The sequence below is a fragment of the Anolis sagrei genome, chromosome 6 (genome assembly GCF_037176765.1).
Source record: "Anolis sagrei isolate rAnoSag1 chromosome 6, rAnoSag1.mat, whole genome shotgun sequence".
In the NCBI taxonomy this organism is placed as follows: domain Eukaryota; kingdom Metazoa; phylum Chordata; class Lepidosauria; order Squamata; family Dactyloidae; genus Anolis; species Anolis sagrei.
Genome location: NC_090026.1, coordinates 79444752 through 79471731, shown reverse-complemented (window position 1 = coordinate 79471731; position 26980 = coordinate 79444752). Strand labels below are relative to the sequence as shown.

Sequence of the window (26980 nt, the reverse complement as noted above, 5' to 3'; positions counted from 1 at the left end):
GTGCAAGAGTTTCATGAGTAATAGTTTATTTTCCATCATTGTTAATTTCTACTTTCCAATCACAATTGTGTTCTCCTGTCCGATGAAGGTTTTTAATAGTGTTCATCTCCTTCCAAGGAAGTTTAACTCAGGGATTAGATGTCTGTGCAATATAATGATACTGCAGTTTGCAATAATCAAGCTTGCTTAATGCAAACAAGATATTTGATTTCAATCAACCCGTCTCACTTTAATCCCCATAAATCTGTTTTCTTTTGAATGAAAAAAATAGTCCTTACAATAAGCAGAATTCATCATTTATGTCACTGTTTTCCCTCCTTCTCCATTAATGCATCCGTCTTTTAAATTTACAGCATATGCCCTCAGACATCCTTTGATGATTAAACTCCTCACCCAAGCAAGGCCAACCGCAATCCATTTCCAAATGGACTTTCTGTTCCTACATATTGATTGGCAATCATGTAGCAAATTTACATCTGACTTGGCAGTTAATTTATTATTTCCATAACATTTCACACTGTGAATATCAGAACACTGCCAAGTAATGTTGTCACAGCTCCTGGCTCCTGCGATATTACCATAAATCCTTGTCCACTAGTACATTTTTAGAAATGTTTAAAATCACATCAGTACTCATGTCATTTCACTGAAGAGTCCCTGAATTTATCATCTTCCCACAGTGTAATGTAAAAAAAAAAAAAAAAGCATGGCTGAGTTAGATCAAAAGTCTATGTCTTGTATACCCTTCAGGTCCTTCAACTGCAGTTGCAGTTGGTGGTAAAGTTGAGCATGAGCAAAACAAACAAACAAACAAACGGGTGGAACTCACAGTTTGCACCTCTGATTTAATTCACGGACCTGTTTCCTTCAATGCTAGATGCCTCCGTGAAGCCTCCAGCCTAGCCTGAAGGCAAAAGCTTTCTTTTGCTGTTATGGATACTAAGAGGTATTTTGTCTGTAATTCTGAAGGGTCTAGAGAGCCATCATCACTAGAAGCTATTTATAGTCTTTGTGAATTTCTGAAATCCACCTGTAATGCTACGTTGTAAGTCAAATTGCACTCTGGCACAGAAAATTCCATAAATTAATTACTCATTATGTGAAGAAGTGCTCTTTTCTGTCCTTTCTCTCATTCTAAGCACTGACACTTGATAACCCAAATTGTAGTATTATGAAAGGGATGACATTTTCTGTATCCTCTTTCTTTCCATGTTCCTGCTACATATTTCCCCCCTAAAAGAAGCCAAACTATTTAGTTTGCTTCCATTGCAAGAATGGTTCTTTAGCCATCCAATTTTTTTTGTCATGTCAGGAGCAACTTGAGAAACTGCAAGTCGCTTCTGGTATGAGAGAATTGGCTGTCTGCAAGGACATTGCCCAGGGGACAACCGGATGATTTGATGTTTTTATCATCCTTGTGGGAGGCTTCTCATGTCCCCGTATGAGGAGCTGGAGCTGATAGAGGGAGCTCATCCGCCTCTCCCCGGATTTGAACCTGCGACCTGCCAGTCTTCAGTCCTGTTGGCACAGGGGTTTAACCCACTGCGCCACCGGGGGCTCCAATCATTTTGACTGATTGTTGTTGTTGTTTATTCATTCAGTCGCTTCCGACTCTTCGTGACCTCATGGACCAGCTCACGCCAGAGCTCGCTGTCAGCCGTCACCACCCCAGCTCCTTCAGAGTCAATCCAGTCACTTCAAGGATACCATACATCCATCTTGCCCTTGGTCAGCCCCTCTTCCTTTTTCCTTCTATTTTCCCAAGCATCATTGTCTTCTCTGTCTTCTCATTATGTGGCCAAAGTACTTCATCTTTGCCTCTAATATCCTTCGCTCCATTGAGCAGTTGGGCTTTATTTCCTGAAGTACGGACTGGTTGGATCTTCTGGCAGTCCACACTCTCAGAATTTTCCTCCATACCACAGTTCAAAAGCATCTATCTTCCTTCACTCAGCCTTCCTTATGGTTCAGCTCTCACATCCATAGGTTACTATGGGGAATACCATTACTTTAGCTATGCGGATCTTCATTGCCATTGTGATGTCTCTACTCTTCACTATTTTATCGAGATTGGTCATTGCTCTCCTCCCAAGAAGTAAACGTATTTTGATTTCCTGGCTGCAGTCTTTGCACCTAGAAATACTGACTGATAGTATTGACTGATTAAGAATGCTTTATCACTTTATCATTTCCACATTAGTGATATCTTTCTGTGAGGATCTGATGAGGCAAAATGTAACAGAAAAGTTATTCCAATAAGCTTTATCAAGCATTAAACATTTTCCTTGATAAAGAATTTCCCAAATGCATTGGGAAACAGGTCTATTATGCAATGTTAGATTTACCTCCTTTTTGATAAGCTGCATTTTAACTTGCCTGTATAACTCATAAAGATTAGTTATGACCTCACAATCTCTGAGGATGCCTGCCACAGTTGCAAGCAAAATGTCAGGAGAGAATGCTTATGGAACATGGCCATACTGCCTGGAAACTTACAGCAACTGAATGATTCTGGCCATGAAAGCCTTCGACAATACATTAATTATATACTCACAGCATAATCACAAGGGTTAAACTACATACTGCGTTAGATAGGTAGCATATTTATATCCCACCCCACCCCTTACAATCAGGTATGTTTATGTTTAGGAGTGCATGCTGGAGGAGAGTTCTTAGTTTCCATAGATGCTTAAAAAGACAAATAAATGAACCCTTTGTTGTTCATCCGTTCAGTCGTTTCCAAGTCTTCGTGATCTCATGGACCAGCCCTATGACATATGAGCCCTAGACATAGTGAAAATCTAACCTGAACTCTCTCTAAAAGCAAAAACGCCTAAATTGAGGTTATATTTGGCCATGACTGGAAAATCTTGGCAATCTGGAAGGAAGTAGGAAAAGAAGCACACATTACAGGTGGATAGAATTACAAGAAAACCACATTGTTAGAGCCGCCGCAAACTAGGTTCCTGCGGGAGAAAACCTTGCTAGCACGTCCCTGACGTCATGAGCCTGCGCCTCTCTCCCCGCCCCTTTCTCCGCCCCTTTCTCTTTGCCAGCGTGGTTTTTCCTTTGCTAGGGCAGCATTGCCCGCATTTTCTCTCAGTTGAATTCTGCCAACTGAGAGAGTACGCTGGCAATGCTGCCCTAGCAAAGGAAAAACCACGCTGGCAAAGAGAAAGGGGTGGAGAAAGGGGCGGGGCGAGAGGTGGAGTCTTGTGACGTCAGGGACGTGCTAGCAAGGTTTTCTCCCGCAGGAACCTAGTTTGCGACGGGTCTTATATTTGCAACATCTTAACAGGGCTCTTAATAATTGGGTGTTTTGGAGGTCTTTTGCTGCTAATTCTTGTTGCTTTCATTTCTTTGCAGGTACCATTCTAGTGGCAGTGGTAAGATAAGTAAATAGAATATCATTCTATGTGGAAGATTAGCAGCAGCGACGCTTGGATTTTTTAAAAAAAGAACTGTGTCATCCATGCTTATTTGAATAAAGCTGAGAAATCAACTAAGACAGGAGTCTTGGGTGATTCCATGGATGGGGGACCCTCTAAGGGAGTTCCTTGGCAAAGTTTGCTGCAGAGCAGTAGAAGCTGGCATACACTGCCTCTCCCTGGGACGTCAGCATATGCTCTGCACAGCCTTCTAAGCTTGAGGCGGAGGCAGATGCAACCTGGCGCTTGTTTGGGCCATCTGCCATTTTTCTTCGGGGAGCATTCTGTTGCAGCAATCCATGTGTTGCTTGCTCTTCCTCCCCCAATCCTCTTTATTGCACTAGTAGACAGTTACTTCAGGCTACAGAAATGACTCTGACAGTGATCTACAACTTTCTCTTATTTTGTTACTTTGAGTTCATTTGCACTGCTTCGGAGAATTCCAGATGGCAAGGTAGAGCAATATTGGCCAGCTGGCTTTTACTTACTGGTACTTATGCAAAGAATAAAACCAATGGAATGACAAGAAAGTAGAAATGAAAATGATTAAAATCAAATACTAGTAAGGTGATGTAAGTCAAGACATTCAAAGACTGGAGATTCAGTAAGTTATGTGCAATTGCTTTAGCAAAATATAAATGGGTTATTGAGGTTTGTTCAAAGAGTGGGCATACATACATCTATGTAAAAGCTGGAATAAAAATGCCCTACTTTATATGACTAAGGACCTCATCAAACGGAAGTCTTCCTCTATTTCTACCTGTTTCTACACACTTCAAGAATGAACTCCCACTAAACCCATCAAACAACACATTTTATTAAGTTCTTGTGGGTTTTTTCGGGCTATATGGCCATGTTCTAGAGGCATTTCTCCATGGCCATATAGCCCGAAAAAATCCACAAGAACTTAGTGATTCCAGCCATGAAAGCCTTCGAAAACACATTTTATTCATTTATTATTATTTTATTTATTTGCTATATTTGTATGCTGGCTTTCTTAGCCCATAGGTGACTCAAAGTGGTTAATAGGGTAAAATTCAATGCTTACAATATTATAAATACAATTAAAAACATAACATATAATAAAAATTAAACCTATCATTGTTGTTGTTCCATTTTCCTGTGTCAGTTACTCTGCATTTGGGAACGCTTGTTCAAAAAGCCACGTCTTGACTTTTTTCCGGAATGTTAAAAGGGAGGTGGCCGATCTAATATCTATAGGGAGGGTGTTCCACAGCCGAGGGACCACCGCTGAGACGGCTTTGTCTCTCGTCTCTGCCAAACGTACTTGCAATGAAGGCGGTAGCAAGAGTAGGGCCTCCCCAGATGATCTCTGCATTTGGGTTCATAAGGGGAGATGCGTTCGGACATGTAAGTTGGGCCAGAACCATTTAGGGCTTTATAGGCTAAAGCCAGCACTTTGAATTGTGCCCGGTAGCAAACTGGCAGCCAATGGAGCTGGCACAACAGAGGAGTTGTACGCTCCTTGAGCACCGCTCCTGTTAGCAATCTAGCTGCCGTTCGTTGCACCATTTGTAACTTCCAGACAGTCTTCAAAAGCAACCTCACGTAGAGCATGTTACAGTAGTCTATACAGGATATAACCAGAGCGTGGACTACCGTGGCTAAGTGAGACTTCCCAAGGAACAGGCACATGACTGCTTCTGATGGTTGCCTGTGGGACACCATCTCTGCAATATGTAGAAATTGGAGGGTTTCAAAGATGAGCAGAAATTGACTCCATTCCTTTCCCTGCACTTAGAAATGCTTAAATATTGATATTTTTCCTTGTGATGGGAAGTGGTGGATTTATCCAGCAATTACTTTGTGACGTTTCAGTGTGGCTGGTCTGCTAATGTTCCTTCTGTTTCCTTTAGTGGTTAAAGACTCTGTGGGTCCAATTGAAAGACATGGTTTTTTTTAAGTGTGGCTGTTTCCTTTGTAGGGGTTTAAGGGAAACAGTCCCATGAAAAGTGGTATTTCAAAAAGGAAGGAAACATTTTCCCTTTAGTGCAGGAGCTTAAGGGAAACCATACCATGGAAAGTGGTGTTTCAAAAAGGATACCTGTCTTAAAACGTTTGTTGGTATCCTTGGAATGGTTGAGCTAGAAATGGAAGGTGATCCTGTGTGATGGGGTTGAGTAAATTCTCCATCTTCTTTAAAGACGGAACCCCAAGAAACACCATGCAAAGAAGACAATTCCATCCACTACCATGAAGTCCTAAGTATATTTTAGTTTTTGCCTATATGTAAACAAGGAAATGAAAACTTGAAAATATAACTATCACCATTGAAGTAAACAAACAGATGATCCTTATCACCGCAGAATGCCCAATGGCTGTGTTTTAACAAGTTTTAACAAGTTTTAACATAGTTGTGAGACAACAAAGTCAAAAGCAAAAAGGTAGCTATAGGAACAGAAACTATAGCAACACATTAGCAGTGTCCCTGGCAACTCCACTTCTGGTCAGCAGTGACATATTCTGGGGCCAATTTAATGCAAATGCTTTTTTTTCAAGAATACTATTCAGAGACTTTCTTGTATAGTCCCTATTGATATTTTAATAGCAGTCTGTCCTATTTCTTCTAACGTATTTCAAGAGAGAAATGAAGATCCTTTGAAGAGAATGGTTTAAATCTAATATTAATAAAATAGACCAATTGAATTATATATATATAAATCTAGATTTTTCAAGTTCTCATGGTTTTGATGGGTGTACTTTAGACAGGATTCAGTTTAATGTCTTTTAATGTGCTTTAAAAAATTTTTCATTTGTATTGAATGTACTAGATGGCAGTGTCAATACAGTTAAACCTCGACTTTTGCAGGATTAACTTTTGTGGGTTTAATTATTTGCAAGTTTGCCTTCAATAATGGGAATTTTTCTTCTAGATTAGATTGTTGCAGCCATTAGAACAACCAAGTAAAATCACCTTTAGAGGCACTGCTGCAATGTGTATACTCTATTGTTGTAAAGTCAAAAGCGGCGGCGGCCTTGCTATCTCAGGTTGGGGAATCCTGATAGCCATTGGCTTCTGCCTTTGGAAGGAGTGAAGGTAAGATAAATGTTTTCTTTGCCCATTTCAAAGGCCAGAGGAGGGATACTACCTACCAGTCATGAGATTCTGTCTTCGGAAGGAGCAAAGAGAAATATTTTCCCCTTCTCTTAACTCGTTTCAGAAACAAAAGGGGTGGGAGCCATTTTGTTCTGAGCTAGGGAAGTTCACCAGCTTTCGGCTTCAGTTATTGGTAAGAACAAAAAGAAACACCTCTTCACTTATTCGGAAGGCAAAAGGAGCAGAAGCCTCTTGCTGCCCAGAGGTGGGGAGGCCCATCAACCACTGGCTTCTGACCCATTCATTAGAACAGGCATAGGCAAGTTTCAGACCTCCAGATGTTTTGGACTTCCCACAATTCTTAATTGCTGGTAGGCTGTTAGGAATTGTGGGAGTTGAAGTCCAAAACACATGGAGGGCTGAAGTTTGCCCATGCCTGCATTACAAAGAGAAATGTATCTCCCCATGCATTTCAAAAATAAAAGGACCATTTGCAAAGCTGTCCAGAAGTGAGTCCACCAACCATCCATTTCAGCCTTTGAAAAGAGTGACCACAAGCACTGCAGCAGTGTCTCGAAATCTCTTGAGCTCATTCATCCCAAAGCGAAAGCAGGAAGCTGGTGTTAAATATCAAGAGTTAAGGTTTGGGCAAGACTCTAAAGATATTCATGTTTTTTCCCACTTCTGTAGAAGTCCTGCACTTCTGACCCCCATAAATGCGGAGGGCTGACTGTAATTCTGTCACACGTGTTTTCGTCTTAGTGGCAATGCAAGTTGCCCATTCATTACTGAAGTACCACTGTGTACCAGCAAGTCACTGTTTCATTTATAAGTCTATAGGTTCTTGGTTTAGCAGAATTTTAATAAGATAAACAGTTGTCAGGTTGTTTGACAGGTGATGGCAGCATGAAAATCACAATGTGAATTAGGTGACAAGCTGTCTTGATGTATCAGATTTTTACTGCTGTCTTTTGTTGCATAAAGATCTTGCCTTAAGTGATATTTAAAGACAACTCATTCTGTTTGACAGTGTAGTGACATGATCCCGAGCAGGAAGAAATAATGTCATAGTGTCAAGACTAAGATGAGAAAATTGGTATAGATACTTACCTGTTTTATGACACAGAGCAAGTCTGTAGAAATGTAGACAAGCAAATTCCATGTTTTGTTTTAAGATTTCCAGATAGATGTCGTACTCATTTATTCATCCCCCCTCCCAAAGCATATTCTTACTGGAATTTGGGTTTTTTTCTGGAACAAATTGTTTGCTCAACCTCTGCTAGAACTTGCACTTTTGTAAATAGCAGTTCAGACACTCCCATCAAACTCTCTGGTTATCAAACTCATATTTAAACAATGTTGTTATTTTATGGGCTCTGATTACGATGCATAGGAATCATAACTATTGAATGAAGCATAAAATATAATTTTAATGAAATTGACATTTAAAAACTTAACAGAATCTTTGTATCTGTACTTCCTTAATTTTTTTTATGGAAACATAGTATCCTTATTTTTAGGTTGCTTATAGGTTTTGCCAGCGTGCTATATCTTGATCGTTGAATCCCGTCTTATTTCATGCACTTTTTAAGAGCTTCTCATGCATTATATTTCCAATATATAACTATTTTCAGGCATAAATGCAAGAAGTATGTCTTTGCAAATATATGTATCATTTGCATGTCGGGTGTTTCAGATGCTTGCTACTCCCCACTGAATATACTCTTTTGGGATAACTCTTGTTTGCTGCTGGGAAATCTAAAGCAGCTCAGAGACCGACATATAACAACCTCCTTCCATGGAACTGCTGCTGTACCAAGTCCATAATTGGAAGTAGTAGTAGCTGTGTATGTCCATTGGGCAATATATTTGTAGTGTTTCTCAAAACTAGTAGCTTCAAGCTCTGTGCCAGAGCAATTCTGAAAATTGGGACAATTTCAAATACAGCTTTTGACTCAGTGTCGGAGTTTGTTTTCAAAAGAAATAAAGGTCAGAAATCACACTAAATGCCCTTAGGCATCTCTAAAGAATCTCTATGGATTGTACCTCAGCTCCACGAGGATTAGCCCTGGAAGCACATTCATAAAAGGATAAAATAGTTATATTTCTTAAGTCAAGATTTCTCCTGTTGTGGAAGCCTTAGCTTACTAACAATTGATTAATGTACAGCTCAAGACAATTATAGGGGTCTTTAACACTGGGGTGGCTTTCACAGGGTAATGACTACTGTATTGCCTTTAGCAATATATCTCATGGTGAGGACAGCTCTAGGTAGAAGGAAAAATGCCCAAAGAGAGGCATTTTCCACATTCCCTTTTCTGATGCTTTGCTATTTTGAGACCGAAAGGTTACTTGAGCATACCCTTTCATTGCTCAAGACATAAGGCCCTGGTGAGAGAAATCTCTTTTTTATTCCAGAAGGTAGGCTTGCTGAAATAGGGATGCTTGAGAAATTTGATATTCATGAATTTTGGTGTAAGCTGCCTAGATTCTCACCACCCACACAAATACGTTAATCACAGAAGTGAATTTCACACTTGGCTCAAAAACAAGTAACAAAGATGTATTAATACCCATATTTTGCTGCCAAATATATATTTAAAAATATGTGTGCTGAGGTAAAATTTATTAAAACTTCTTATGGCTGTGGTCCCTCAAGTAGTTTGCAACTTATGATGACTCTTACACAAACCTATCAGTAGGTTTTTGGGGGCAATATTTGTTCAGAAGCATTTGCCATTACCCTACGCTGAGATCTATAACTTACTCAAGGTAAGCCAGGATTTTAACTTCTGCTCTTCTGGAGTCCTAGGACTTCATCAGATGGGTTTCCTCCTCAATTTTTACGTGCTTCAAAAAATGAATCCTACAGAACCCATCAAACCACATAGGACAGCTTCTGGTAGTTGTCCATGGCTATTCATTTTCTCAGCATGTAGAAATGGGAGAATTAGAAAGACGGTCAGGAATCGACTCCACTCCTCTCATTGTGCAGAGGAAGAAACACCTACAAATTAGTATTTTTCTTTGGGATGAGAAGTCATGGATTTCTCTGTTTATAATCCTTTTTATGAAGTGCCCCTCCATGTTCCTTCTGTCGCCATTACTGGTTTAAAGACAGTGCCAGTCTACTTCAGAGGAAAGCTTCAAAGGGGGAAAAGATTCATTGAAAGGGGTGTTTAAAAGTGGGCTGGTCTACTTGACATGGGAGGAGACATTACTGGCCCATGTGATGGGAAACTATGCTAAGTGAATCATTGAGCTAGAAAGGAGATGAGGTGATCCTGTGTGATGAGGGTCAGTAAATTCTCCCTCTTCTTTAACGATGGAACAGCAAAGAAGGCGATTCCACCCTAGGAGAGAAGAGGACACGATGGTAACCTGTGTTACAGAACATTGTATTTTCTGTAAGGAAAAAAATGAATGGACAAATACTGGTAGATGGAGAGAAAAGTGCTAGTTTATTTTAAAAAAAGCTGGCTTTTTAAAGAGCATTTTTTTTTACCAACAGGAAGGTTTTGAAAAAGATTTCTGTGGGAGACCTTAAGCCCAACGAAACCGTTGAAGCAAACTTAGAAGCACAGTTGTTGTCTAGACTAGACCATCCAGCCATTGTCAAGTTTTATACCAGCTTTGTAGAAGGAGAAAGTTTTTGCATCATCACAGAATACTGTGAGGTAAGTCCTATGTGTTATTTCACAAGAACAGATGGATGGATATTCCTTTAAAAAAAAACCTTAAGGAAAACCTGCATATTGTATTAAAAACTCTATTTAGTTATCATACTGTCAAGTGTTGAGCTTTGAAAATACAATTCCAAAATCTGTGCTATGAAGCTTGGGTTTTCCATAATTTTGTTTAATTTTATTTCAGAAAATAAGAGAATAATCCCAACTTTACTGGGACTTAAATGCTAATGGAGAAGGCTTTTCTATCAAAAGAGGATTCTTTCTGACCCCACCTTAATAGACTCATATTCCTGAACAACTGATAGATGTGTTAGGTCTTATGTAATAGTAAACTGAACTTATTATGAATACAGTTGATAGTCATTCTGATTGTGTAAGTATCAATTGTGTCAAAACTACTATCACATAATTATATACAATAATAACAACAACAACAACTTGACAACAACTTTGTACCTCATCTCCATCTCCCCGAAGGGGACTCAAGACAGCTTACACGGGGACAAGCCCAATCAATATAGTTAAAATATAACACAATAAAAATCATAGAACACATCATAAACAATATAAAACAAACAGATACATAATACAAAAACAACTATTGAGCAACAGCCAAATTACCTCTTACTGACGAAGAAGTATTTTGACCAAATTAGTAGGGTCTCTTGCCCCTCCAATCTATGAGTTCGTTGTGTAATATTTGGTCAAAATGTAAATCAATTCCTTTGTTTCAGGGTGGAGACCTTGACTATAAAATTCAAGAATACAAAGAAGCTAACCACGTGTTTTCTGAAAGCCAAATAGCTGAATGGTTTATACAGTTGTTACTTGGCGTCAGTTACATGCATGACAGGTACAGTGATTTGATTAAATATTGTTGTAAACTTGAGTTTGTTTTTCATTTCTTAGCTGCCATTTGTGTAAAAATGATAATTTCTGACCTTTGATATAAATTCTATGTAGAGACCTTGATTAGGGCTATTAATAGGTGATTACTGGCAGTACCCTCATTCAGACAAATTGCTTCCCAGAATGTGGCCTTTTAAAATCACATATTGGTATTTCTGCAAAGATGATCATGACACAACAAACAGAAACACTCTTTTTAAAGTTTAGTTTTGAGAATCCCGGGTCTTAGTCAAAGATGCATTGCCTAACAGTACAGTTAGCTGTTAATCAAGATGACTTCAGCATATGATGACCCTATGAATGAAAGACCTCCAAGTCTCAGCAGCAATTCTCAAGGCTGTGGCTGTCTTGGTTGAATTTATCCATTTGTAATGTGGTGGTCTTCTTTTCTTACTCCCTCCTAGCTTACCATTATTGTCTTTTCTAGTGAGTTATGTCTTCTGATATGGAAAAAGTATCATCTTGGCTTATAGAGAGTTCAGGCTCTAGGAACAATTTTTGTCCTTTTAGCAATCTGTGTTACCTTCCAGAGCAAGCATGGGCAAACTTCAGCCCTCCAGGTGTTTTGGACTACTGGCTGTTAGGAATAGTGGGAGCTGGAGTCAAAAACACCTGGAGGGCTGAAGTTTGCCCATACCTGTTCTAGAGCACTGCATTTCAAGTGAGTTTATTTTCTTCCTACCTACTTTCTTTATTGCTCAGCTTTCAAAACCATACAGAGAAATTGAAAATACAATTGAATGGACAATACTAACTTTAGTATTCCAGTTATATATCTTGAGACTTTATGTTTTCATTTCGTTCTTTCATAGTTGCTCTCCCAAGTCCCAGGATGTGGGGATGGGACAAGCCGTGTTGGTGCCCTGTCCCTATCAGATGAAAGAAAGGGTAAAAGTGTGTGTTGCTCCATCACCCTTTCCCCCATCATATGGGGAAAAGGGGAGGACAGTGTGGGTAGCTTTATTGGAACTACCCAAAAAACACTTTCCTCTCAATGGTGGGGGAGAAAACATCTTGCGATGCTTACCCTTCACTTTGGGAGGAATGTGGGCAGGGTCAAGCCAGCATCATCTGATGACACTCAGCTGGCCCTGTCCAGGCCCCATCGACAAATGGAAAAAACGGGGCTGGAAAACCCCCATGGGAAGAGGTCCGTGGTTGTCTTCTGATTTCTTGACCACAGTCTCCATTCCAATTAATCACTGAGGCAAAATATAGAAAATCTTTATTTCAATGACTTCATTGTCTATTCTGAAATCATGTAAAATATCTGTTTTCCTTAGTTTTGTTTTCTTAATGTTCAGCTGTAAACCTGCCTTTGCATCTTGACTTTCTTCAGCATTCATTCCAGTTCTTTGATGTTTCTGCTGCTATTATGGTGCCATCTGCATATCTTAAATTGTTGATATTCTTTCCTCCAATTTTCATGCCTTCTTCCTCTGAGTTTAATCTTGCTTTATGTATTATATATTCAGCATACACATTAAACAGATAGGGTGATAACATTCAGTTTTTCTTAACTCCTTTGCCATTTGGAAACCATTCCATTTCTACGTATTCTTTCCTGATGTTAGCCTCTTATCCTGAATGCAGGTTATGTATCAAGGCAATCTAATGCTGTGGCACATCAGTTTCTTTCAATGTAATCCATGATTTTTCATGATCTACACAATCAAAGACTTTGCTATAATCTACTGCAGAGGTTCACATTCTTCTTAAATTCCTTAGTGCACTCCATTATCCATCCTATGTTTGCAATATGCTTCTTTTCTCACTAAATCCATATTGGATGTCTGCATTTCTTGCTTCATTTAACGTAAACATTTTTATTGTAGAATTTGGAGCATCACTTTGCTGGCATGGGAGAATGACACTGTGATCCTGTGGTTACTACAGTCTCTGGTACCCCCTTTCTTGGGCACTAGAATGTATATTAGTATTTCCAGTCAGTGGAGCATTGCATCTGGAACATAAACCTGGTTTATGGTTATATATATAGATACGTTTTCCCTGAAGTTTTATTGATAATATTTGGTCAGACTTTATATTTCATCCCTTGATTGCTTTTGCTTCATCTCTTCTAGCTATTAATACCACCCCATTTCTTTTTAAATTTGTATTTCCTGTGTTAAACCCTATGTAAGATTCAAAATCTTCCATTCCAGTCCAATTTAGCTTACTCACTCCAAATACTGCAATGCTCCATTTCTTGTTTTCCTGTCTAGCTTCCCCTGATTCATGATTCTCACTTTCCACATTTTTGTAACATGAGTTGCACAGCTTGTATTTTCCTTCCACTTCTGAGCTCATCAACAACTGAACATCCTTTCATCTTGAGTCCAGTTGCATAATTAGCCACAACACTACTTATAGTTGTCTATGCCCACACCTCAGTAGCTTGTAAAGTGCCACCCAATCAGGGAGTGTCATCTTCAGGCACTATCTTTCTTATTTTGGATTCTCTCATCATAGAGTTATCATGGGGAAAAACTTTTCTCTCTGTGTTAACATTGTTAGTACCACTGCCATCGTCTCTGAGAGATCCTTTATCACTCCCCACCAGTGTTGATATCCAGAGGTTGTCTGGAACATTTCGTCTGGCTCCTTAGCAAAAGTCTACCTGACATGAGAGACCCTACCAATAGCACCACTTCCATCAACATAGCCTATTGCCACTACAGCAAAATAGTGCCATGTTGGGCACAGTACTGCCTAACAAATGTATATTGATAAAATGTGAAACTTTTTTTTAAAGCAGTTCTTTGGACATCAAATATCTAGGAATTGTGCTTTTGCCATGTTCTCATTCAGAATTGCAAAATGATCAGGGATCCAGCGTAGGTTGCAGAAGTATATATTGCCTTCCCTTTTTATTGGGAATCCCCCTCATCCTAGTTCAATCTGATTTTGATGTAACGAGGCAGCTGAGAGTCATGCACAATTTGTGGTTTGCTTCTTCCCTTCATACAGGGAGAAATGACAAAGACACTCACTCAGTGAATTTCTAGCTCTGCAAACTCTGGGCAGCTTAATATATTTTCATAGCTACAGATCTTCCCACAGCAATCAACTTTATTCTACTTCACTTGGCAGCTTGCCTCAGAGGACTATTTATTTATTTAGTGTGTGCATACTGTGCTGGAGAAAGGACTTTGATAATTTTCTGATGGAATAGATTTTGTGTCCTTTGAGTCTTGATACCAGTTAGTACTTAGATAATAATGTGCATATTCTTAAATATCAGGATATACACATACATAGATTTGGAGGGGAGGCAGTTTTAGAATGCAGCATTGGGGGTGCTTGAAAGAAGATGGAAAAAGAAGGAGTAGATAGGAAAATTAACATTAAAAAAGTAAAAGAATGTCTTCTGACACTTGAAATATCAAGTATAGATACCTTCACTAATGTTAAATTACTGAATGTCAACTGGGATACCGACATAAGCCCTAAGATCATCTGGGGAGTCCCCTCTCTCGATTCCACCTCCGTCTCAAGTGCGGTTGGTGGGGACGAGGGAGAGGACCTTCTCGGTGGTGGACCCCTGGCTCTGGAACTCTCTTCCTAGGGAGATCAGACTGGCACCCATCTTGTCCACCTTCCACAAGAACCTAAAAACATGGCTGTTCCACTGTGTCTTTGACCAGGCAATTCCAAAGAATTGGCCCAATAATACCTAAGTTCCGGCACTTTAGCATGCCCCTCTGCTCTACAATGCCCAAGGACATTAATCTCCCACCCCTGCCTACTGAATTTTGCACTTTCCCTTATCTCTATCTAGGAATTTTACACAAACTCAAATCTCTCTGAACTCAGCACTTTTATTGCTCTGCATGGTACTGTTTTTATGATGTTATGTTTTATTGTGATATGTTTCTATTTGGTTTTGTTTTGATTTTACTTTATTGCATTATGTTTTTAACTCTGTGCTCTCTGGGCTTCTCCCTTTGTAAGCCACCCCTTTGGGGAGATGGAGGTGGGGTATAAAAATAAAGTTGTTATTATTATTAGTAGTAGTAGTATTAATTTAAAATCAGTGGTATCCACATCCAAATCACATCCATTGAATGTTTTGGATTAAGGAGAACATGTTTTGGGGAAAGAAAGACATTTCATTATAGGAAAGAAAATAGATTTGCCAGAATAACCTATTCTTATTATTGTTTTTATATCACTGATGACAGGTTTTACTTTTCTTTATTTTCAGGCGAATTCTTCATAGAGACTTGAAAACTAAGAATATCTTTTTGAAAAATAATCTTGTTAAAATTGGTAAGAATCTTTTCATAACATGATCTTGTTCTTCTGGTAAAATCGCCTTATGTAATAACACAGAATGATGCTGCATTGGAAGTGCTGTGAAGTATTGTGGCAGCTTCAAGGTTTCCTACTGAGATGGTTGGGCAGCTGTTCTAGGGTCTGAGGATGCTGGGTGCTGATGCTAGTTCTTAGTATATCTGAGGAGCACTGATTTTTGGTCATCCTCCCATAATACAATTCTTTGCAGTCCTTTCCCTGATACCTTTCCCTCAGCCTAGCACACTCTGATCAGCTTAGCTGAGAAGAAAGTGTGTTACAGATCAGAGTGAAAGTTCTATTGTCCTTACCCATTTACCTTGCTTTATTCTGAGAGTGGTTTCCATGCACTTTCTCTAGTGAAACTCTTATATTCACATGAGTCTCAAACCTCTTTTCATGCTGCACATAATGCAGAATTACCTATGAATATGCCCTTAGCAACTGTAGGATATTGGATGTCGATACATAAGGAAAGATGGATCGGGAAAGCATATCTTCATTCATCCTGTACAAGGGAGCTAAAAATATACAGACACGCACACAAATATGTTCATTTGGCCCAGAGACGACCTCCCCCATATATGTATATCTGTTTCATATGTGTGGTAGCGCCCAGCTGTGACTTCAACGCATTGATAGTTTTATTTCTACAGTGGAAAATATACAGTTCTATTTGCTTGTATGGCACACAAAACTACTTCTGTACAATCCTTGTTGGACTATTTTCTTTAGGATATTTGTCTGTATATTCATGTACATTTTAATGTCCTATCAGTTTGAAAATCTTAAAAAGCAATATATTTTACATATTTCAGGAACTCTTTTTTATCTGTGCTGTCATGCTAGTGGCTATCATTGGAACTTTTACTATCTCTTTTTTAGTTAATGATTTTATGTTACTATGGATATTTTTGAAAATAACGTGAGCTGCCTTGGGTCCGCTCTGAAGAAAGGCAGCATAGAAATCTCTGAAATAAAAATAAATAAATATTATGCTAACTTGGAGAACTGCAGCTACTTAGAATGCAAAACTAAGCTAGGTGGACAAATACAATATACATTGCTGGATAATTGTCGTTTCTGATTGCTTGAGAGTTACTATTAAAAAGTAGGCCTAACTAATATATCCCATATTATACCATACTATGAATTCTGCATTGAAGTGAAATTAATATTGAAATTAATACCATAATTAAAAGCAAACTAAGACATGTACATAATTTGAACGTACATTTCCGCTAAACATTGATTTTAATTTATTTGTTATTTAAAGTATTATTTCTTCATTTTTTGCTGATTGCTTGGGAATTCTACTGGTTCAGCTAACTACTGGATCCCTACTGTAGTTGAATTTGGTATTTCCTCCTTTTTGCAGATTCACCAATTTATTGGCTGTTGCTAGGAGGGAAAAATCCTAATTAGAGCTTTCTGATGCTGAGCAGAATTCTGGTAAATGTAGTTTAGGGCAGGGCCTTTTGAATTCTCTGGCATAGGGCTCCTCTCTCTCCCAAACTACATTTCTCAGAATTCTGTGCTCGCCCTCAATCTCTTTCACTCACCTTGTCCTGTCCTGCTGGTTTCCTCTCCTCATGGCACCCTTTATGTCTTTCCTCGTTTCCGCTGAAAATGAAACAGACTTTCATAGGCTTCCAAGATTTACAGAATTCAAACGAAAAAGTATTGGATCCTATCTGATTTTATATTGTGTGAATTAGTTTTACTATTTTATTTTGTTATTGTACTTTTATTGTATTTTAATTTTTGATGTATTTGTTTTTGGAATTTACTGTGTTGGATTGTATTTGTAGAAGGGCTTGGCCTCATGCTAGCCGCCCCGAGTCCCCATTAGGGAGATGGTGATGTGGTATAAATAAAGATTATTATTATTATTATTATTATTATTATTATTATTATTATTATCATTAAGTTTTTGTGTGGGAGCCCCCCATGTTTCTTAATATATACAAAACTTATAAATTAGATACGACTTACTAATTATAAATGAAATTTTGCACACCCCTAATATCCACCATTACTTTAAAAATGAAGCTTTGTGATAGCTCTGAAATTACCCCATCAAAAGCTATGTTTAGATTGCAGTATTTGAAATGTATTCTTTTTTTTTCTTTAAATTTAATTTCTCGGTTACTGTAAGCAGAAGCTTTTTCTTCTTCCAGGAGACTGCTTGACATAGGGCCCTTCCACACAGCCTTATATCTCAGAATACCAAGGCAGAAAATCCCACATTATCTGAGTATGGACTTAGATTACCCAGTTCAAAGCAGATATTGTGAGATTTTCTGCCTTGATATTCTGGGATATATGGCTGTGTTGAAGGACCTTTTGTTGCCAAAACAAAAAGAAAAACTGCTATTTATGGGTATGTGTGTATGTATGTGTGTGTGTGTGTGTATAGTTTACAAAGTCTTCTCTGAAAGGTGTGATTATATTGTTCAGGTCTTCAAATATACTGATTGCTTTCATGAATAGTTTTACTGATGGCTTTAATGGATGGAATTAATAACTAATAAGCTTCATTTTTGACTCCCTGTTTCAATGCACTTGGTGATCCAGTATTTTGTTGTGAGCCTGGATTTCTGCTGTAGAAGTATAGTACTCATTTCAGAAGAAGAAACAACTTGTCTGTTCTACTTAGTTTTTGAACTCAGTGCTAAGAATAGCTGCTTGAACTGACATTTAAAAATAACTTTCTCCTGGATAGTTCAATACCTGCAGTTCCTGTTCTTCCTCCTCAGCCCTACAAGGAACATTGTGTGTCCTTGTGTTTTTGTGTCATGCAAATTTATAGTTTGCCTGAGATTTTTTCTTTGTCCTCTACTTTGTTAGATAAAAGCCATCTACACGGACACTATGATGACATGAAATAAACAGCCACAAAAAGCATACTGCCAATGCTCATATGCATTAAAAGAGATGCATTGAATTAAAAGAGGTCACATATAACCATAACATGTGCCACAGTAGATACAGGTGTATCCCAAACCCGGGGAGAAATTGGCTCCACAAAATGTGGCATGCATTGTAGACACACACACATGATGAAGCGCAATGAAGAATCTATTAAAGAAGTTGCCAAGAAATGCCCTAAGACAGTGGTTCTCAACCTTCCTAATACTGTGACCCCTTAATACAGTTCCTCATGTTGTGGTGACCCCCAACCATAACATAATTTTCGTTGCTACTTTTATAACTATAATTTTGCAACTGTTATGAATCACAATGTAAATATCTGATATGTGGGGTGTATTTTCATTCACTGGACCAAATTTGGCACAACTACCCAATACATCCAAATTTGAATATGGGTGGGGTTGGAGGAGATTTATTTTGTCACTTGAGAGTTGTAGTTACTGGGATTTATAATTCACCTACAATTAAAAAGCACTCTGAACTCCACCAATGATGGAATTGAACCAAACGTGGCACACAGAACTCCCATGACCAACAGAAAATACTGGAAGGGTTTGGTGAGCATTGACCTTCAGTTTTGGAGTTGTAGTTCACCTACATCCAATGAGCACTCAATATGCCCAGATGTGAACATTGGTGGACTTTGGGGAAAATAAACCTTGACATTTGGGGGTTGTAGGTCCTGGGAATTTTAGTTCACCTACAATCTAAGAGAATTCTGAACCCCACCAACAATAGAATTGGGACAAGCTTCCTACATAGAGACCCCATGACCAACAGAAAATATTGTGTTTTCTTATAGTCTTTGGCGACCCCTCTGACACCCCCTTGCAACCCCCCCCCCAGAGGTCCCGACCCCCAGGTTGAGAAACACTGCCCTAAGAGCAGGGATCTAGTTGACCTCCACTTTCAATTGTCCTTTGCTTCCCCCCATTCATCTCTGCATTTCTGCAGGAAATGGAGGTGGGGATGGAGGAACCTGCACAGTGGTTTGAGACCAAGTTCCGTATTCAATGTAATCACTACCCTGGCTTCAAACTTTCTCCAGACCTGTCAATCTAATTATCTTTCTTTACTATCTTCTCAATCACGATTCTTTCATTGCTTCCTAAAATTTCTGTTGCGTTTTTGTAGCTATCTTGGAAACAAAGCAAGGTGATGTATTTTTCTGCAATCCTGATCTTTCATGTCCTTAGGTCTGTCTTTGTTATTGAATCTCACAGTGTCTGAGCCATCTACTTCCCTGAACTGTAACACTATAAAATGAATGTATGTGTTACTGGATGAGATTAAGCAGGAAGTGTAAAGGATTAACTCATGTCACTAGAAAATGTACCAACCTGATAATGCAAAAAATTAATGAACTATTTATCTCCAAGCTGTTACTAGATTTTATTTTACATGACTAAATGTGATATATTACAATGATACTGTCAAACTAATGGCTTAGATCTTACTTTTTTTTGTTTTGACTTCAAGTTGAATTTGCATCATTTTTTCTTATACTTTTTCCTCGACATAATTAAAAAATATTTTTTTCAAGGGGATTTTGGAGTTTCTCGACTCTTGATGGGCTCCTGTGATTTAGCAACTACATTTACTGGGACACCTTTCTACATGAGTCCAGAGGCTTTGCAACATCAAGGTTATGACACAAAATCAGACATTTGGTAAGTAGGAATGATTAAGGAATGACTTCCAATGAATGATTAAGTAAGTCATAATAATATATATCTTTTTAAAAAGTATGTTTCCTTCTATTGGGGTTTCTTATGCAATTTATCACTCCTTTTTCTGGAAATAAGCTGCTATCCAGATGTAAGGTTCTTATTTATTAATTGTGTCAGAAGCAAATTGAGAATAGTTATAATGTATAAAAAATTACAAAGTTGAAAACTTGGAATTATGTTAGATTTCCTTTGACCAGAAGCTGCCCACTTGGAGTGACTCTGGTTTCACTGTAAGAAGGTCCTACATTGTGCATGTGGCAGGAATCAGACTTCATTGTAAGTGGTCTGTGGTTTGCTCTTCTCCATACTCGCATGTCACAGTAGGCTTGGTTGATCAAGAAAAAAAATGGTTCTAAACTCGTTTCGTATATAGGGGGTGCTGACGTTTCGATTTTAAAATTATTTCTCAAATTTTCTTGAAAAAAAGATCAGAAATAGCAAAAATCTGAATAGCTTCATTTACTTCATTAATGAAAGCTGCCCTCCCCCCTGTTAGTTTAAAATCTCGCAGTTTCCCTGGCCTCCCTGGCGACAAGCGGTGATGTGGTTTCCCCCAGTGGCCATCAGGAAGAGCTGGGTGTAGCCACGCCCACCTCATTCCCCTGCCACCCATCGCCGTTCGCAGTAGCTCAGGGAAGGGAAACTGTGAGATTAGTTTTAAAATCTCGCAGTTTCCCTTCCCTGGGTGGGTGACTGCGAACGGCGATGGGTGGCAGGGGAATGGCGTGGCCTTCAGGAAGAGCTGTTCTTACCCACGCCCACCTCCTTCCTCTTTGAATCGGCGGCTTTGCGAGGTGGGCTTTGCGAGGTGGGTGTGGCTATACCCAACTCTTCTGCATCGCTGCTTGTCGCCAGGGAGGTAGCCACGCCCACCTCACAAAGCCCACCTTGCAAAAGCCGCCGATGCAAAGAGGAAGGAGGTGGGCTTGGGTAAGAACAGCTCTTCCTGAAGGCCACGCCCCCAGCATCTACGATTCACTGGTGGAAGTCATAAGAAAGATGGCGGACGCGGCTTCGATATGGCAAAAACACTTCCGATTTGCCAAAACAGGTCGATATCGCTTCAAAAGGTAATTTATTTATGATTTCATTACGAGTTAAGAAACTTACAACTTGGATCAACCAACCCTATGTCACAGTACTAGAGTGCAGTCTGTTCTGTTCCTTCCAAGTCACCCAATCTTCTGTGTGCCCAGGAGAAAGTTTCTCACTGATTGAGGTTCCGGGTTTTTACCTGCCACTTTTGGACTCACGCTTGTTGATGTGTTCCTGCGAGTATCTCTGTAGATCTTAGGAAGCTGTTTCTTGATTTAAGTCATTGGCATGCTGGCTGATATCCAAACAGATGTTGGGCCGGAGAGGTCAATGCCTTGGTCTTTTCATTGCTGGTTGCTACTTCCTGGCGGATATCAGATGGTGCAATACCGGCTAAACAGTATAATTTCTCCAGTGGTGTTGGGTGTAGACATCCTTTGATAATGCGGCATGCCTCATTAAGAGCCACATCCACTGTTTTAATGTGGTGAGATGTATTCCATACTGGGCATACATACACAGCAGCAGAGTAGCCAAGCGCAAGGGCAGATGTCTTCACTGCATCTGTTTGTGATCTCCAGGTTTTGCCAGTCAGCTTTTGTAAGATATTATTTCTTGCACCCACTTTTGATTGATATTCAAGGCAGTGCTTTTTGTAAGTCAGAATGACTCCCAGGTATTTTGGTGTGCTGCAGTGCTTTAGTGGGATTCCTTCCCAAGTAATCCTCAGACCTCACGATGCTTGTCTGTTCTTGAGGTGAAAAGCACATGTCTGCATTTTAGATGGATTTGGAATCAGCTGGTTTTCCTTGTAATAGGCAGTAAGAGTGCCTAAGGCTTCGGAGAGCTTCTATTCGACCATTTCTAACCTCCGTGTTTGAGCGGTGATGGCACGATCGTCAGCATAGATTAAATTCTCTGTCCCTTCTGGCAGTGGCTGATCATTTGTGCAACTATTAAACATTGATGGAGCAAGCATGCTCCCCTGAGGTAGGCCATTCTTCTGTTTTTGCCATCTGCTTCTCTTACCCTAGAACTCAACAAAAAGCTCTTGTTTTGTAGCAATTTCCTATGAAGCGGGTGAGGTGGTAATCCTTTGTGATACTATACATTTTTTTCTCAAGAGGAGGTGATGATTTACTGTATCATAAGCTGTTGATAGGTTCTTATTACAAGATTAAATATACTCAGTCACTATCATTACTCTTAAACATTTCTTTCAGCCTAATAAGTGACCAGATAGCATGGTTTTGGGGCAATTGATCATGATCTGGGGCTTGAGAATAAACAGTGTGTTTCCAGAAAAGGATTTCTTAAGTGTCCAAAAACCTAGATGAGGTGAATCCTATTACAACTCCCCCAACCTCCTAACACAGGGAAGGAGGAGCTGAGCCAGGATCATTGAAGACTATAGCCTTATAGCCGCAGAGTAGGCCCTAAGAGAGGCCGTAGCCCGTGCTATTCAAGGAGCTCCATTGGCTGCCATTCATTTTCCGGACCCAATTCAAGATGCAGGTTCTTACCTACAAAGCCCTGAGCAGTTTGGGACCCGCCTACCTTCGTGACCGCATCTCTGTATACGAACCCACAGGATCTCTTCGATCATCTAGAGAGGCCCTGCTCCCACCTGCATCACAAGCTCGATTGGTGGGGATGAGAGAGAGAGGGCCTTTTCGGTGGTGGCCCCTTGACTCTGGAACTCACTTTCTAAGGACATCAGGCATGCCCCAACTTTGGCAGTCTTTAAGAGGAGCTTGAATACGTGGCTGTTCCAGTGTGCCTTCCCAGAATAATGATCCCATAGCACTTTGTCCTCCAAAGCACTTTATATTGTTTTAGGTCTGCTCGTATGTTCCCACAAACTGCCCCATCGCCCATGTCCAGGATTATTTTTTAATCTTTTAATTTTAATTACATTTGGCCTACCCATAGATTTTAAAGTGTGTTGTCCTATTGATAATGCTTGTGTTATTGTTTTATTGTTCTGTTGTTTTTAAATTACTTGTATTGTTATTGTTATTGCTTGTATTGTTGTATTTTGGGCTCGGCCTCATGTAAGCCACACCGAGTCCCTTGGGGAGATGTTAGTGGGGTATAAATAAAGTATTATTATTATTATAGTCTACAATTCTTGCTTGGCGCTCTCCTGAGCCCTCCCAGTTTTGTTTCTTATCACAAGAATCAAAGTGAACAACATTGAAAGCAGTCACAGAATAAATAACTGAATATGTTTCCTTGTTTTTTTTAATTTCCTTCCTTTTTTCCACCTTGTCTTCCAGGTCACTAGGGTGTATTTTGTATGAGATGTGCTGCTTGGATCATGCATTTACTGGCCATAATTTTTTATCTATTGTTCTAAAAATTGTGGAGGGTGAGACCCCTTCCCTTCCTGATATTTATCCAAGAGAACTTGATGGAGTGCTGCACTGGTAGGTTATTTTGACAGTTTGGCACTGATTTAGCCCTCAGTGGTTTTTGTTAGTATGAGAATTGATTTGTTTCATATCATTAATATTTCAGTATGCTGAGCAAGGATCCTTCACTGAGGCCATCAGCTACAGAGATTTTAAGAATTCCATACATTGCTGATCAATTACAGGTATTTTGAATACAGAAATAGGTTTTATGAAACCGTATGCATTAAAGCAGGGACAGCAAAAAAAAAAAAAGGCAAGAATCTTTTTTTAAAAAAAGAATGACTCCTTTAAAGGTAAAACATATACATCTAAACTGCCTTATACAGCACTTTCTGTTATGAGACTTTGCGCACAGAATTGTTGTATAGGGTATTTAACCGCGTTGTCTGGTCTAATTTTGTTTTCTAAATATGCTATTGGAATGGGTGTGCTATATTAATTTTACAGCTGATACACTTCAAATGGGCCCTTTTCCACATTTCTCATCAATGTACAACTTGTCATAAGTAGAGTAAATTTTCTGGGACAGAAAACCTTATCTTTAAAAGGTGACCTGCATATTCCATTACATTGGCAGGCTGTAAAAACACTATAATAAATAAATAAATAAATGTCTAGACTAGAGTAGACTTTGAAAAACGAATCTCTACCCTAAAGATCTTAGATACATGCAGAGACCCCGTGATAGATATTGTTTTTCTAGCACCTTCCCTTTGGGTTTCCTAACTTGATTGTAATCCCTAGTATTTATCTCTAACCCTCTGTATAAACAAACAAATTACATTTGTGTGTACACACACATATTTGTTAGTGCCAGTTTCTCCCTCTTTCCCCATTCTCATTTGACCTTATCCTGTTTGTCCTTTGCAGTATTGCTGCTTTTGAGACTCATTCTTCCCTCTTCTTGACATGGAAGTTGCTCTCCTAGCTATTTATTACTTGTAATTGTTTAGTAAAGAAAGAAGGAGAAAGACAAGGAAATTGTTCCCTTCCAACTAGGAATCTTATTTCCCAGCACTGGTCTTCTTGCAAGCACTTCCAAACCACATAAGCTCATATGGTACACTACCCATTTACCTTCATTATGTCATATCACACAGAACCAAGTTCTGAATGAATCATTGCCAAGTTGTTTAGTACATAATTCTATTGTTGTAAATCTTTTCCCTACTGTTTTTAATATTGTGTTGTGGTGCTGTCAAGCTGATACTGATCACCACAAATAGATGGACTTATTAAATGTCATATCATAGGTGATCATTCATGGCAAAGTATGGTTGTTTTGCAAGGGTAGAGTCTTGCCAGTAGGCCTGTGACTGTAGAGACCTGTTCTGGATTCACATAGTCTGTTACAATGAGGACATAAGTTTCCAAGTAGAAGGTGATGGCAACAAGCATTTGCTTGATGGGCCTTCCTCTTGGCACATCGCTCTCTTTTGCCCACTATTCATGCCTCTTCAAAACCCGCAGCATTGTTGGTAACAACTAATATCCAGTTAGAATGCTCAAGGATCAGGACTTCCCAAGTCTCAGTGTTTATTCCAGATTTTTTAAGATTAACTTTAAGGCCACCTTTAAATCTCTTTTATTGTCCACCGACATTCTATTTTCCATTCTTGAGCTGAGACTGGTTTGAGAGTCCAGCGAAGTTGCTGGGAAAGTATCATCGCTTCAATGCTGGTGGTCTTCACTTCTTTCAGAATGCTGACATTTGTCTGCCTGTCTTTCCAAGAGATTTGCAGGATCTTTCAGAGGCAATGCTGATGGAATCTTTCCAAAAGTTGAGAATGACACTTGTAGAAAGACCCACCAAAAGTTGACATTTACACTGAAATACAACACCATCTGAGCTCTGCAAGTGCAGCATTTTTTCGAATGAAGTAGAGAGTATTCCAGGACATTCGTAGGAATCCTAATTGTAGTAGTTGATCTAGAGCAGGGTTCTCACTCTGTGGGTTCCCAGATGCATTGGCCTTCAACTCCCAGAAATCCTAACAGCTGGTAAACTTGCTGGGATTTCTGGGAGTTGTAGGCCAAAACACCTGGGAACACACGAGAACCACTGATCTAGAAGAATAGAAACAGAGCTGGGGTTTATTTAAGCTCAGCTTGCCTAGAAACATTTGCTGCCTGAGATAGAACAGCAAATGATTCCTTGTTTCTGACCCACCTTTTCAGGTCAAGCTGCATTATATCCAAAGACACTCATATTTTGTTTTTGGTTTTGGTTTTTTGCCTCATTAGGCAGAAAATCCCACATATGTCACTCCCTATGCCACACTGTAACAATACAACACTAACCAATTAAATCACTGAAATTTACTGCTCCTTCATGACATCCCAATTCATTATTTGAGGGGGTGGCCTCCTTCTGCTAAAGTGTAGAGTTGGATCTGAATCATGTAATGTTCTTCCTTGAGGTTCCCCATGAAAATGGACTCTATTACACGCTTAAATTATAATAAATGTGTTGTTTTTGTAAGCTCTTCATATCTCTCACAGCATTTTCCATTCAAAATATCAAAAACACATTTTCCCCTCATGTAGGATTAATGCTGCATCTAGTTTAGCCCTGTTTAGAATCTGCAGTGTTGAGTGCAACTACAGCGCGTGTACACTGTATTCCCTTGGGGAAAAAATAGCAAAGAAGTTAAGAAACATTTGTTTGATTGTTGTGGTTGTTGTTACTTTGTTTCCTCTTGTAGATTATGAAATGTAAAGTAGCAAAGAAGCTGGTCCCCAGTACCCCAGGAGAAAACAGTTTTATCGCTAAAGTTATGTGAGTATGGAGCAAAAGAAAACCAGAAATGGGTGAGACAAAATCACCTTTATGAATCTCATACAACTTGTACATATTTTTCAGTGCTCTCTTTAAAATGCTACAAACAGCGAGAATAGATTTCATTGTGCTCATATATGAGATACCATTTGATTTGCAATAACTCAGAGGATAATTGTTTGTATTATTTCCTATAGAAACATAAAGAGCACATTCTATTTTACATTATCACATTAAGCTGATTTAATTTGAACAATACCACGACACCATGGTGGAACAATTAACTGATATTTCAGTGTTGGTAATTAAATTCTTATCCATTTTGGTTTCAATTGAATTGAACATGCTGCTTCTCTGCTATCCCTCGATTGTGATTAGTTTACTTCATTAATCAACAGCTACTGCGCTGCATTGGTGAATACATTGTTTCATTTGCTTTTCCCTGTTCTGTCATTTATTTATTTATTTGCTATATTTATATCCCGCCCGTCTCACCCCGAAGGGGACTCAGAGCAGCGCACATAAAGGCACAATTCCATGCCCTACAACACATATTCAGCAAATAAAAACATATACATATGCGCTAAAAACAACCACTAAGACAATTCAACATTAAAATTATTAAATTCACATAATCCAATATCATAATCTAAGGCCGTTCCAGTTATCATTGCACCATTTCGCATTCACTTTTTGCACGGATTT

General features: G+C 39.1%; 1 protein-coding gene across 1 annotated transcript in view; it reads left to right on the top strand.

Annotated features, from left to right (window-relative positions):
- Positions 1 to 26980, top strand: part of NEK11 (NIMA related kinase 11) — a 117828-nt gene that overhangs the window by 30816 nt on the left and 60032 nt on the right. The window contains exons 3-6 of the mRNA XM_067470213.1: positions 9998 to 10163; positions 10910 to 11028; positions 15292 to 15356; positions 19858 to 19984. Of these exons, the coding sequence (XP_067326314.1) occupies positions 9998 to 10163; positions 10910 to 11028; positions 15292 to 15356; positions 19858 to 19984 (477 nt within the window). The remainder of the gene's footprint in view (positions 1 to 9997; positions 10164 to 10909; positions 11029 to 15291; positions 15357 to 19857; positions 19985 to 26980) is intronic.